The sequence below is a fragment of the Pseudorca crassidens genome, chromosome 6 (assembly GCF_039906515.1).
Source record: "Pseudorca crassidens isolate mPseCra1 chromosome 6, mPseCra1.hap1, whole genome shotgun sequence".
Taxonomy (NCBI): domain Eukaryota; kingdom Metazoa; phylum Chordata; class Mammalia; order Artiodactyla; family Delphinidae; genus Pseudorca; species Pseudorca crassidens.
In genome coordinates, this window is record NC_090301.1 from 5041645 (window position 1) to 5056263 (window position 14619).

At 50.5% G+C, this 14619-nt stretch overlaps 1 protein-coding gene across 15 annotated transcripts in view; it reads right to left on the bottom strand.

Annotated features, from left to right (window-relative positions):
* Window positions 1–14619, bottom strand: part of AGAP1 (ArfGAP with GTPase domain, ankyrin repeat and PH domain 1) — a 559516-nt gene that overhangs the window by 329748 nt on the left and 215149 nt on the right. For all 15 annotated transcript variants that reach the window (XM_067740138.1, XM_067740144.1, XM_067740143.1 and 12 more), the window contains 2 exons: window positions 10797–10938; window positions 5630–5764 (listed from right to left, as the gene is read on the bottom strand). In XM_067740138.1, the coding sequence (XP_067596239.1) occupies window positions 5630–5764; window positions 10797–10938 (277 nt within the window). The remainder of the gene's footprint in view (window positions 1–5629; window positions 5765–10796; window positions 10939–14619) is intronic.

Here is a 14619-nt window from a genome sequence, read left to right on the forward strand (position 1 = left end):
AGCACACTGAGGCTGCATGCGGCACCACAGGACCCGGGCAGGTGTGCGATCTCTCGGGGCTCGGGCCTCGGCATGAGGGAGCTGACCCCCAGCAGGCGTGAAACCCAAGTAGAACAGCTTCTGCGAAAGCATTTTCCAGAATGTTCACTGCAGCACACATCTGAAGAGCTGGGATGGGATGAAGTGGGAGATTGGGATTGACATATATACACCACCGTGTATAGAACAGAGAGCTGAGGGGAACCTGCTGTATAGCGCAGGGAGCTCAGCTAGGTGCTCTGTGGTGACCCGGATGGGTGGGACGGGGAGGCAGGGTGGGAGGGAGGTCCAAGAGGGAGGGGATATAGGGATGTATGTATACACAGAGCTGATTCACTTCGTTGTACAGCAGAAACTAACGTAACACTGTAAAGCAACTATACCCCAATAAAAATAAAAAAAAAGAAAGAAAGAAAGAGCTGGGTGATGGTGTCGAAAGACTGCCATGAGTCTTCCTAGGAGGGGGGCTGCGATAGATAAACGTCCACCCCCAGGACAGCTGAAGGGAACCCTCAGTAAAGCAGAAGGTCTAGCAAGAGGCAGACAGCGACCTTCAAATGCTACTGCCCAGCTTTGCCAACCACACGTACCTAGAACTAAATCGTTTCTGTTAATATAAATAAAGCAGACCCGTCCTAGAGCAGAAGGTCTCCCACGTGAGATGACGGAACCACCCCTGACAAACAACCCAGTGACAAAATCCAGCAGCCTTGGGCGGAATGAAGCAGGGCGGCAGTCTGCAATTTATCTACGTCTCGGTCTACACGGATCTTGAGCTGGTCCACCAATTACTGTCAGAGCAGAATCTTGCAGGTAGGTTTCCTACTGTTCAATGAATAGAAGCTTAAGAAGTTAAACCTTTAGTGGGGAGTATGCCTTAATGTGTACAATAGGATGCTCTGAATCAGGATTTAACAAATGACTACAACTTTAGAATGTATGTGCAAGAATATTAAATTCTGCGTACAACTGATGCTGGGAGGGATAATACAACATCCTATATGTAAAACAATACTGTTTACGATTCACATAAATTTGCATCAACTCATTCTGGGGGCGGGGGAGGGAAGGAGGGAGGGGAAGGGCATAAAGCAGCTTAGATAAGGGAAAGCCAGGATGGTGTTCTGTACCACCAGCTGGTTCTACGTCGCGTTCCGTATAAAGGGAAGCCACTCTTGTTTAGGTATCAGAGATCTTGAAAATACGCAAGCCAGATGCCATAATTTAAAAATTATAAAATATACCGCCAAAACCTTAGAGGTCCATCAGCTCTCTTCCACAAAACGCCAAAACAAACAAACGGATCCTCCCTCATCCCTAGGCTGAGATAACTGTTCTGTGACACAAATCACTATGCTCATCACACGTCCATGACACACCACTGCCACTCTCGGCAAGACAAGCTACAAACACGGACACCCGATAGAAGGTGAGACATTTAAAAGTGTTCCAAGAGTGACTAAAATCCACAATTTCCAAAACCCAACCCCAGGAAACTAAAATCATGGCTGCTCTATCGTGAAGACTTTCTTGCCCCCAAGACGGCGCATGTAACCCTCCAAGGGGCACTTTCACCACCCACACCAATGACTTTTCACTACCTTTAAGCTCTGCTTGGTCTTCTGAGGGAAGAATTTACTTTTGTCGTGAAGCGGTGTTTATTTTAGCTCATCACTGAACGTCTCGCCTGAAAACTCCCACCAGCAACACCACCTTCCTTTACCTGCCCAGAGGCGGAACTAGAACGCCATGAAAGACGTGCTCACTGCAAGGGCTCTGGCCACTCAGACCTGGTTCCTTTATAGAAAGTGACACTTTTCTTTTTTTAAAAAAAAGGAAGAAAAAAAAATTACAGCACCAGAGAAATGATACCTGCCGAGAATGAACTTTATTTGCTGCAATCCTGTTTCTGCATGTATCCAGGCCCTAATCTGGACAAATGACCAGGGACTTTCAAAAAACTGAATGCCAAACACAGAAATCACTGTAATATTAAAAATACAACAGCCTGCAGTTCCTCTCCCAGACATGCCAGGGGCAAACAAAACAGCACAGAATGGGACTGAGAGACATGGGGTGGGCCCCGGGCAGCCCACAGGGCCCCAGAACGCCCCGAGGGCCCTTCTGGGAACCCAGACAAACAGATGGGCAACCAGGCCCCAAGCCAGATTAGCTGCCCAGATTAAGTAAAAAGCAATGAGTGTATTAATTCTCAAAAGGCGAATCTGACTTACAGGAACCCCCTGTGCAGGCCAGATCTTTCTTCTCCACAAGCTACACAAACTAAGAAGCAGAGGGTGACCCCAGGCTGTCAAGCAGGGGCGACGGAAAGCACCCTAGTCCGGCACTACCTCTTCTCCGCCCCCAGGCAAGATGTCGCCTGCATTTCTGGGTGACTGTTCTAAGTTTATCTTCCCTGCTGGACTTTCACTTCACCAGGACGGGGGCCCTGACTGTGCTTCCAGGCATGAGGAAGGCTGGGGCTCAACGAAGGGAATGAATGAACGAACGCAACCACGAACCTACTTCGCTTCCTCCTGATACCGAGAAGCGAACAGAGAACCTCCCTCCTGAATCACCTTCCAGGAGATACGTGACGACACCAGCAAAACCATCCTGTTTCTCCACTATTTTCACATTCTGTCTTCTGTGTTAGGACACTTAGAGAAGCAAAGACTAAGGTCCCTGGTCTCGTACAAAGCAGAGCTGGGCAGCCAGCTGATCGGGAGCTCGGCCTGCAAGAGCAGGTGGAGGTCGGAGCTGGGGTAACACACCGGGTCTGGATGCTTCTTTGATCGATAAGCTAATGGTTACACAGAAGTCACATGCTTTTTAATAAAATTTTCTACCATGCAAAGATATAAAAAGTACACAAATAAAAGTAAGCCCTAGGGCATAGAGAAAGCCCTGAAGTCAAAAAAAGAAATCCAGATATACCGAGTCCGTGAGTGGGCAGTGAACCTGTGCAGTGAAAGTGTACCCTGCCCCCAGCCTGCCCCGGGTATGTGGGCAGGACCCAGAAGCTCTGTTTTAATGACAAAATGGTTAAGGCTCTAGGCTCCCGGCTCCCAAGACTGGGGTCCAATCCACGCGAGTACCTGTGGTCAAGGTACCTGACCTTTCTGAGCCCTGAGTTCTTTAGCCATAAACCTTCCAAGTTGGTTTTTTTTTTTTCTTTTCTTCCCTTGAAGATTAAAATGGATGGTTATTGCTAATGATTTCCAAGTACTGAGTATATTCCCCATTCGGTGAGCCACGACTTTCACCACTAACAATTCAAGAGTTTACGATTAACAAATAAAAAGGTTTACCATCTAATTACCACATAAAATATGCAGAGTAACCGCAATCTTATTTTAGAAACTTAACCTTCACGTAAATAGAAATATTTTAAGAATAAAATCACAACAGTCACAGAAGTTGCAGTATCATGCAGACTTTGTACAATCCAAATACTCAACGGGAAGGTATCGTTTCTAAAGTTATAGCAAAATGTTCTGGAAATCTCGCAGGCCTGTGAAAACTCACACTTCGAGTGTAATATGGTTCACCTGTGGAATCACTGAGGCGCCGTCACAGCAAGGAAACACTGGTATTTTAACCAACGACTTTTGGAAAGGTCCTTCCTCACGCTCCCCTTGCCAGCTGCCAGCTTGAGGATGACAGGGAAGCGGCCCCTGCACACTGGCCCCTGCCCACTGCCTCGGATCCCCTGGGTGCTGGGCAGGGAAGCTCCATACCTTGTCATCCCCGAGTACTAGTTAGTTTACTATGTGTAAGAGGGGTTCATTTATTTATGGGAAGTTCACATTTGCAAACCTCCATCAACGTACAAGGAAAGCAATCACTGTGGAGAAGAAACTCATCCACGCAACTAAATGCCGATCCTCTACGTCAGGGATGGGCAGACTTTCTGTAAAAGGCCACAGAGTACCTCAGGCTTTCTTGGCCAAAAGGTCCCGCTGGAACCACTCAACTCTGCGGCAACACCCAAGAGCAGCCCAGCCCACCCCTCCCGCAGCCTGTAAACAGAAAAGTCTGTTTATAGAAACAGGCTGTTGGCCAGGTTTGGCCCCTGGGCCCTAGTTTGCAGACCTTTCATCTGTTAATACTCCACTTTAACCATCACAGGGGTTTCCACTATTGGGGCAAACGGCGACCTCGCCCACTGGAGCCCACCCCTCGGGAGAGCCCCACAGGCTTCCTTGCGTCATCCTTCACGGTGTCACTAACGTTCAAGGAGCTGCAGATACTGGCCCTGAACGGCTTTTAAGTGGGGTCTGCTCCCGAGCACAGGTGGGCAGGGCCTGAGGAGGCCCACGTAAATGTGCGATAAAGGACAAAGGGGACGCAGAGCCCTGGGGACTGGGGGCTGTTCTCGGCAGACTCCTGAGCTGGGAGGGGAATGTGACGTATAGGGACTAAGTAGGATAAATGTACTGAAACTAGAAAAGGCTGATAATTATCCGGGAGGCGGATAAGAGGAAAGAGATGGCAAGCTTAGAAAAGGAACTGGCTGCTAAGGAAAGTGGAAGAAAATGCAAAGTTAAAAAATGGACACAATCTTTGAAATTTAATAAAATGGCGAGAGTGTGCAATTCCTATAATTTTCTCTGAAAGCTCGTTTGGACATTTAAAAAAAAAGCATAACCTGCCCGGTTTGGGGAAGTGCTGGGAGCACCCCATCATTACTACTCTTCCTGGCATTAACAGTCTCCCCAGGGCAAGGCCTCCACGACCCCAGGAGCAAGGGCAGCCTCCAAGGAGACCGAGCCTGGCTGCCCTGCTCAGCCCCCAATGAGCCCCGGCACAGAGCTGGGGATGCAGAGGTAGGTCTAAACCAGATTAACCCAGAAGAGGAGGGGGCCTAGGAGCCCCATGAGGCCCATCAGAAACAGAACCCTCTGCCGGGAGCATCCTTCTCCCGGGTCTTTGATGCTAACCTACCCCAGACCCTCCCCGACCCCACTAGGCCAGAGACCACCTTGCGCGCTACAGACCCCACCCCCCCGCTTCCCTCTCATCCCCACCTGCTCTCTCCCCCGCCCTCCAGGCCTGACGTCTGCCATCACAGTTGTGTAAGGGGGGACCTCTGCTCCGGCAGGAGAATTTCCCACCTGAGGGGCGGCTGTCCTGGAGGTGAGGGATCAAGAAGGAGGCAAAGACACAGTTCCCAAATGCTGGCGCTCACTCCCAGCCAGCGGCCCTAAGGCGTACTTACTTCTGGCCAAACTTGACTCTCTTTTCTGCTTACTCTCCTCCAAAGCCAGCATGAAATATTTAAACCTTTTTTTTTAAATGGGGCTGAATAAAGAGTGAGCATCTGCAGTGAAGCAGAAATGATGCGTGTGTATGTCTGACACGTCCTGTGCGTAAATAACCGTTTGAGAAATGCTCCATCCTGTGCAGAAAGAGGTCACCAGTGGTACACACAGGACTGTTTCAGGGTGGACGCTCAGCGCACCCCCTGAACGCGACCCGGGGCTGAGGGTCCCCCTCCCTGTAGGGAGCGCTCGGGGTCACGTCATCCACGTGGACCAGTGACCGGTGTGAGGTGAATGGATGCTGCAGGCACAGCACGAGTATTTACCGTCCTGGAAGACCCTCTCCACGTTCAGCCCGTACGTGGCGCACGTCTCGTAGTACGTGCACCTCTTGAGGTCGCTGGAGAGCTTCCGCGCCCTGGCGTCGTCGATGACTCGCGGGTTGGTGGAGCTGATGGCATCTGCAACAGACCGACAAGAAGCGGCGACATGGTGACCACGAGCGGCCTGGGGACGTCCCACCACTCACGGCCCCCAGGAGCTCAAAACCTGCCCCACGCTCAGCACTGCTGGGATTCTTTTCAGGACCTGGAGTTTTCAAAACACCGTTTATCCCCGACATAATCATCCCAGACACCACAACGATCAGGCGTTTCAGAGGATCCTGCTTCTGAATATGAAATAAAAGAATGTCCCCGAAGACCAGAAGGAAAGGGTGCGAGTTCAATGTGGCTCCAGAGGACAATGCTTTAACAAGGAAAACCACACGGTCGCTACGTGTGGCGACCCCGGCACACGGCACCCGGGGAACGCACGCCCTCCGTCTGCCCGCTGGACACGCGCTCACGGAGCCCTGTTGGGTGCCTGGCCCGGTTCTAGGCACGGGGATGCCCCCCAGGGAACAAAACTCTGTGCTCTCACAGAGGGGACATTAGGTCAGCTGGGGAGGGAGGCAGAAGATAAGTAAGACACAAACGAGGAAGGACGATGGGTGTAGGATGGGACGTAGGGTAGGAGCTGGGTCACAGGGCAGGGGTCAGAGAAGCCACACCTGCAGCAGGTGGCGGGTGGGGGAGGGTGCCTGGGGCAGGGGGCGGCAGAGCGCCGAGCATTTAAGGGGGACCCAAGGGCGAGGCAGGAGTGGGAGGGGGCCTGGGGCACTGGAGGGGGTGTCGCAGACTAGTGTGCGAACCACGTTGGCTCTTAACAGGTGGCTCGGGTGGGGGACTTCCCTGGCAGTCCAGTGGTTAAGACCTCGCCTTCCAAGGCACGGGGTGCGGGTTCGATCCCCAGTCGGGGAGCTGAGATCCCACATGCCTCGCGGCCAAAAAAAAAACCAGAACATAAAATAGAAGCAATATTGTAACAAATTCAATAAAGACTTTAGAAGTGGTCGTCATCAAAAAGAAAAAAAAAAAGATGGCTCAGCTGGGAGACACCCCTCACCTCCTTCAGGACCTGTGTACAGATGGGGGCGTCTGAGCCGCGAAACACATGTCAGGCACCGGCCACTAGTCTCCTAATAAAAAGAAATGCAGCCCTTCTTTTCTTTCAGCTCGGCATCCACGAGGCCCTCTCCCCGTTCGTTCTGTTACTACTGAGTAACTGGGGGGCAGCCACACGCCCCGCACACAGGACCAGAGGACGGGCTGAGACGTTCCGGCCGGCGTGCTACCCTGCGAGGACACACACTTCACAGGGCTGCTCCTGACGTGGCATTTTCCCCGAGGGCACGAAAGCTCCTGAGTTATGGGAAACGCTCAACATCTCTTTAACCAAAAACCCGCCACTGGCATTTTCTGTACTAGGCCAGGGAAAAGCAGTGTAAGTCACACAAGACAGTGACAACCTTTTAAACGTCTGCTTTGCACAGGAAGTGCCTGAGGCACTCAAATTCCTGGAAGTAGTAAACAAAAGGGACATCTTGAGGGAATAATTTATTGATTTTTCCCCCTCTTTCTCTTCTCCTTACTCCCTATTTTTTCTTTTTTTTCCTAGTCCCACAGAATAGGTTTAACCGATAGTTCTGAATTACTCCTAGAGAAACTATGATTCAGGACCCTTCCCCTGACAATGACCGTAGCCACCTCAAACAGATGTCCCAGAACATTCCCGGGCAGGGCCTGTTAGAGGGATCTCTTCAAACACTGTCTCGCCCTGCCTTCTTACCTTACAGAATAAGAAATGTGACTTGCATCTCATAACACTTAAGGAAAAGAAGTCTGTTTTTTTTTTAAGGTGTAAACATCTTTTAGGAAAACAGTAGAAAAAAAGTTAGAGACCCAGAATTTTCCAGTGCTTTGGTATAAACTAGAAAATACACGCCACAGAGCATGAATCCCGCGTCAGATTTATCCTGACGCCGTAATCCCCCAGGCCCTCCTTCCCCGGTGGGTGCCCACTCGTTTCTGTCCCATCTCAGCTTCCTTCCAAGATGCACTGTCGCGTGTCAGAAGCAGGCCCCACACGTGAATGCTCGTCTGGTCTTGTTTTTCATTCCTCTTGTGACTCTGCATCTTTTTACAGCTCGGCCTTCGCCCTCCAATCAAGGTGATCTTCAAGTCTTTAAAACAGATGTTTAAGAGACATCACACCATCACCTCGTCCTCTTAGGAGCATCCTCCAGCTCCCCGATGGTACCCGGGAGAGAACACGTCCCCCCACCTCTGGGTAAGGCCCCACACCCCACGTACCCTTCAGGAATTGTCTTAATTCTTCTCTATCTTCTCCATCCCATAATCTCCCATCTCGAGGCCACCAGCCCCGACCAGCTGGGAGGGAAACCTGAAATCCCCTCAGCCGTTGTCTCTGGCACCCCACGCAGCCTGTACAGCATCAGGACAAGCGTGGCTTCACAGAAAGCGAAACGAGCTAATGGTACCTATGGGTGGAACCTTCCAGAAGCCCACACTCACTCCACCTTCCTGCCACGGGGGCTTCCAGGGTGCTCTGGGAATCAGAGGTCTGGCTGATGACCACGAGGGGCCCTCAGGTGAGGACTGTCCCTAATTGATAACATTCCCGTCCTGCTCCTTTGGGACATGGCTTTGCTGAAGTCCAAACAGGTCTCACAAATGAATATGAGGGGACAGGGAACAAGCCCTCCAGCAGTGCTCCCAGGTGCTCGCTGGGTGCAAGCTCCCAGGTGTACCTTGCAGGTACATGGCCCTCAATCGACAGACGCTTATAAAACTAGAGGGAATAAAAGGGGGCCGGTTCCTCCACATCAGGGCTTCCCCAGAGCCTCTGTGGAGCCATCCCCAGGCCTCCCTGAGACACAGACCATCCACCATCCTGGTGGGAGGTGAAGACGTGCCTTCCTTCAGCTGGGGCGGGAGACACAGAGGCTGTACTTATCTCCAAGGTCCGCAGCAGGGAGAGATATGCATCTGCAATCCCAGCAGGACCTCAGGAAAACTGGCCACATGTGGAAACATCAGGAACAAAAGCAACCACGCACTGGACACTGGTGTGCCCACGGATGCCCCCACTGCCTTACGAGACTTCCTCCCTTCAAGGCCTGGTAGCGTCAAGGTCAACAGCGGCCTGGAGCGAGTGATGCGGGGTTTGCACGGCCCCGTGCAGGGACCCCGGACTCGCCACCCCTACTACCCAAAACACTGCTGTGTAGGAAAGACAACAAACTGATCAAAATTACCTTTCTGGCCTGGATTGAAAACCTACCTGCCCTTTATCCCGGTGAGTTCACCGCAGAAAGGCATTCTGCATCCTGAACACAGATCCCCTGAACCCAGGCGGCTGGCAAGGAGCTGCCCATACAGACCCTGCTTTGGCTCAGAAATGCCCTCGGTGGGCCTGCAGGAAGAGGCGCTTACTGGAAATTAACTGCCTCGATGTCGATTTCAAGGCAGCTTGAAGCAAGGTCTTCTTTAGACAAGCTGCCCACTATAAAATATTACGTATTAAGAATTTTCAGGAGGCCAACTCAAATATGCCAATTCTGCACATCCGAACAAGAACCAAGGGCTTTTTACTGGCGTGCCTTGTCTCCCAGTGACCACTAGAGGGCGCACTGGGCATAAAAAACCTCTCACGTCCCATGTTGGTCTAAATCCACCTCTGCTCTAAAGGTTTCAGGTGTGTGACCGCTGGCCACGACATATATGCTATTAAAAAAAAAAAAAAAAAAAAAAAAAAAAAGAGGGGGGACTTCCCTGGTGGTGCAGTGGTTAAGAATCCGCCTGCCAATGCAGGGGACACGGGTTCGAGCCCTGGGCCGGGAAGATCCCACATGCCGTGGAGCAACTAAGCCTATGCATTGTAACTACTGAGCCTGCGCTCTAGAGCCCATGAGACACAACTACTGAGCCCGTGTGCCCAGAGCCTGTGCTCCACAACAAGAGAAGCCACCGCACCACAACGAAGAGTAGCCCCAGCTCACTGCAACTAGAGAAAGCCCGTGCACAGCAACAAAGACCCGATGCAGCCAAAAAAAAGGGGGTGGGGTGGGGATTGGCAATGAAGTTCTCTCCATGAAAACCCAACCCTCACGTTTTACATCTAGCACCCTGAGCAGATGACTTTAGTTTATTCCACACTCTTTTCTCCCAACACACACACCCACTCCACGATTCAGGCTTATCCTGCCAAGGCAGCGGATTACCCCGCCAGAGCTCTCAGTTATATTAGATCTGGTGCCACGCACGCAGCTAATTGTTCTTGCTTGTTTGACGCAGCTGGTTTCTTATTTGGAAAAGTCTTACATCAGGGCATGCAAGGGCAGACCAGATGTGCTCATTCTAAAGGAATTAACAGAAACAGAACCTGCACCAAAAGATGAAAGGAAAATCCAGTGTTTCTTGACATGATTATATTTTTTAAGTTCCCCATTTTTCTGACAAAGCATTTTTAAAGTTAACCTTCATCTGACTTTTAAAAACATTCCGTATGACCCCTTAGTTAAGTCCCCAGTGGCAGGTACCAGCACATCAATGAATCTATGATCAAGGGCATAGTAAGTGATGTCACTTTACTAAAAGACCAAGTTTTAGTGTCCTAGAAAAAAACACAAAACGTACCCACATGGTAAGATTCTATGCTTTCTAAGAGATCTGCTAAAAATGAGATACAGCTCATAAGACATTAAGAAATAGAGCAGACTAAAACAAAACTCTGCATTATATCAGAAATCAGTATTAAAGGTACAAAGGTTAACATAAATAACCTTTTAGGGCGCTTATATATTATTTTGTAACAGAGTTAAGATATCCTAATACAGAAATCAGAGCACTTGGGAGTGTAGGGGGGGGTTTTGTTTTGAAGCTGCCAAGTGACTTCTCCACGGAATCAAATCAGAAGTGTGACAGTGTCAGTTTCACGGATGCTCACTGTAAAAAGGGAGCCTTCAGTAGGAAATTACTGCTTCTTTAAACCGTTTCCAAACCCCTCCACTCTGAAAACACAGGCCAGGAATCACTTACTGCTCAACTGCTGGAGCCATAGAAGCACAACCTGCCCTCGGGCACCACTCACCCTGGGTTCCCACCAGGACCAGCGGAATCTCACTCGTGTTCCGGTAGTTGGCCATCCGGCTGTAGTAGTGGTAGACCGTCTGGAAACTTATCTCATCCTCCAAGCTGAAGACAAATATAACAGCGTCCACCCACATGGCAAACTGGGGAGAAAAGAAAGGCAGGTGAGCAGGAGATATTGAGTGAGGAGCTCACGAGAGAAAGGCAAAGGAGCAGCAGGGGGTCACCTTCATGAACACAGGACGAAAGGCCGGCAGACACGCCTCCAGCCGGGCCACGTCCGACGTCTTATAGCGCATCGCTGGGGCGTCACGAACGCCCTTCTCATCCTCGCACAACACGCCTGTGACGGCCCTCAGCCCCTTCCCACCCAGGCCACGCTGTCTCCAGAGTAAAACCAGACATCCTTCCCCAAGGGAGTGTCTACCCTCTGGCCCGACTCGGCCAATGGAAGGCAAACCCCGTGCACAGCAGAGCCGACCTGGAGATAGGCACGGAGGGTGGCCTTGCAGCTTCCTGTTTCACCCCAAACTCCCCAAGAAGGCCGCCCAGGAAGCCGTGCTGGACCCCTGAGATGGGGCTCTTCCTCTGGGTGCCCACGGCTCAGAAATCCTCCACCTCCAGGGCCAACTACTCCCTCAACATGTGAGGCCTTCGAGTTGTAAAGAGCAGCGGTCCCTGATTAATTCCAGCACCCTTCAAGGAAATCATGACTCACTGCCGGAGAAATTAACAAAAGCAATGCACAAAACTTAGGGGAAAACAATGAAAACCCCACAACGGCCTGACTCCTGTCATTTTATTCTCATTTTTCTTGCATCCAGCTGAACTCACAGCAGATCCTCTCTCTGGCAAATAACCACACCCTCAAGCACACGTTATCTCGTGGAACACCCAGAACCGTCTTGTAAAGCTGGAGCCAAGAGAGGAGAGGGTCCTGGAAGCTCAGCAGCTTCCCAGGGCTCCCAGGGTCACAGAGGTGGCGCTGAGGAAGAGACTTAGCGCCAGAGACCCTTCTCTTTGACGAAAGACCCAAGTGAAAATCAAAAAAAAAAAAAAAAAAAAAAAAAATGCCCCACATGCTTTCTCTAAAAGAACCTGCAGCTCCCACGTAAGTTCTGCTGGTCAAGGCATCAGCTCTAATGTTTGGTGAGATTTTTAGTGGGTTCAGCTCTGACTTCCACACATAAATGAAAAGCGTATTCAGTTACAAATGGAGATTTTACGCAACAAAACGTAAATACACCTGAAGTTCAAACGATAAATGTGAAATCAAATGAGAAAGAGAGCTTGGGGCCAGTAGCCTTGGGACTGGCTGACGCCTCCTGAGGGCCCAGGACTCAGGCTGACACGGCATCTCCTTCTCCCCTTCTCTACCTTGAGATGTGTTTTCCTTTCTCTTCCCAAGAATCGGGGAGAAGTCAGCTTCCCCACGCCCACGAGCACCTTATGAATGCCTGTGGTCCCTGGGACCAGCCCGCACCTCCCAAAACTGACAACCACCTGACCCTCCGTGCAGAGGAAATGCAAACCAGGCCACATCCTCTCAAGGGTGCATCCTGAGAGCCCCAGGGCCTAGTAAGCAGTGGGCACTCCACAGATGTCCCCCATCCACCCCAGCGGCTTCTCCACCAACTGCAAAAACCCCCCAAAAACCCAGTTAACTGGCAGAGTTTTCACACCACCTAATAGGACACCAGTATCCTCAAAATCCTGCAACCTCACTCATGAAGCCGTCGTTGCCCTCGCAGACTATGTGACATGATCTGCAATAGTGGGAACAAACGCTATGCTCCCACGTGCCTAGGAGTGGTGACTTGAAAACAGTTCTTTTCCTTGGATGTCCGAGTGCACTCGGCCTAGTGTTGAAAGGCTCTGTTTGACATCCCCTCAAAGCAGAAATCTGCACTTTAACCAGGGTAAGCTTCTAGCCTAATGATGCTTCTGTGGGAAGTATGTGCTAGAATAAGGGACTGGTCCTCAGGGAAACGCACGGCCAGGGGCCAAGGCAGAGACCTCCTGGGGGCCCTAGTTCTACCCCCGGCGGGGCGGGGGTGTGGGCCGGCCACCTCGGCCTGTGCCCTGATGCCATGAGATCTCAGGGCGTCAGCGTCCTTGGTGACGGGAACGCTCAGAGCATCGTCTCCCAGGGTCACCTCGAGGATTAAGTGAGCCGCACCACTCAGGGAAGGTGGCGGGGCAGGGGGCTCAACCAGTGTCACCGATTCACAATATGTGTGCTTTCCAGGCACGAGAAGAAACTTACAACAAGGGCTCCATTATTGCTCACAGGCCTTAAGTTTTTTTGTTTTATTCTTAAAAGCCAATTCTTTAATTAATCAGGGACTAAAAGGAAGGAAAATAATTCTGTGTCGAATGACATCACATGTCCTAAGCATCTGAGGCTACGGAAAAGATGTATTCCATAGGAATACGTGCTTCCTAGAGGAAAGATGCTTCTCAGAGGGTACATACCACTGGAGAGAAAAACCCCTGGGATTTTTAATGTCACCGTCTGGGGATGTGGGGAACACTGGGCCTGAGCTTCGTAATAAGAGAACCACCCCCAAAAAATACTTTCATTAAAAAGGCAACCCCAACAGCAATCATGGCTGATGAAAACTTCAGGGTGGGGCAGTGCTCCGAGCCCCGAATTCCTCGGGCTGGAGTTCCCTCTCCAGTGTGGGCCTGGGGCTCCTTGCGAGACTGGTCTCACTGCGGTTAAACTCTGGCCCAGGGCAGCCTGCTCACTGCTCCACGACTGGCGTCAGGGGAAGCGCCGTGTCTCTGCAGCCCTGGGCCCCCCAGCATCCCATCCCTGGCAGCATCCCGGGACAGCAGTGCGTCTGAAGCCACTACACCAGCTCCAACATGCGCTTCTGTACGTCTCTCAACTTTCTTCTTAGATTCTTTATGTCAGAGCTAAGGTGTGCTCTTTACATGTGAGATTGCCCCTGGTCACTCCAAAACATTTACGAGCTAGAAAAGCGGAAAATCACCCCAGGTGACACCCACACTTTACCTACGTCATTCTCCTATTACCACCTGCCTCGGAGGGAACCCTTGTGATAGCAGGACAGACGTCCCACGGGCGAAGGACCACTCAGAAAAAGTGATTGAGCCTTCAGCACCATCATGAACCTTCTAGGACGGTGTCAGACATCACACCCTGTCCTGCTTAAGTATAAAGTAACAGACATGCGCTGAACCCGAGCTCTCACAGCTCCGTAACCTACTTTTTTTCATGTTTAACATGTCTTCAGTGTTTCCTTACTCTCATCGACTATGCTGTTTCAGCAAAGCGAAAACAAATCTTTTCCACACTTTAACTAACGTCTTTGCTATCAGAACATACCTTATGGACTGCTTTGTTTCACAGTTTGACAGCATTTTTCTTTCAAATACTGGTATAGCTTATAACCAGTGGCATTTTAGACTCACTAAAACATGGTAAATCCACGCCATTTTTCTGTAGCGCTGCATACACCTCCGTGTATGGAGTTCTAGAACTTTAACAACCTCCATATTCAACATCGTTCACTTAAATCACCAATAATCCTGTGTCGCACTTTCACCAAAGGGTAATAAGTTCAAGAAAGAACGCCAGAGAAAACTTTTAATATTAAGTTCACATTAATGGGTCTTGACTATTACTAGCCCTCGGTCCCTTCAAAGTGTTCAGCTAGTAAATTATGTAAGTACAGTAATAAACTGGAGAGTAAGTAAACCAAAGAAAAAGGTTTTCCACACTCATGCTGTTTTTTTTTTCCTCCACAACACCCTTTTTCAAGGAACTTTCAAAGAAATCACACTGTGCTGCATCC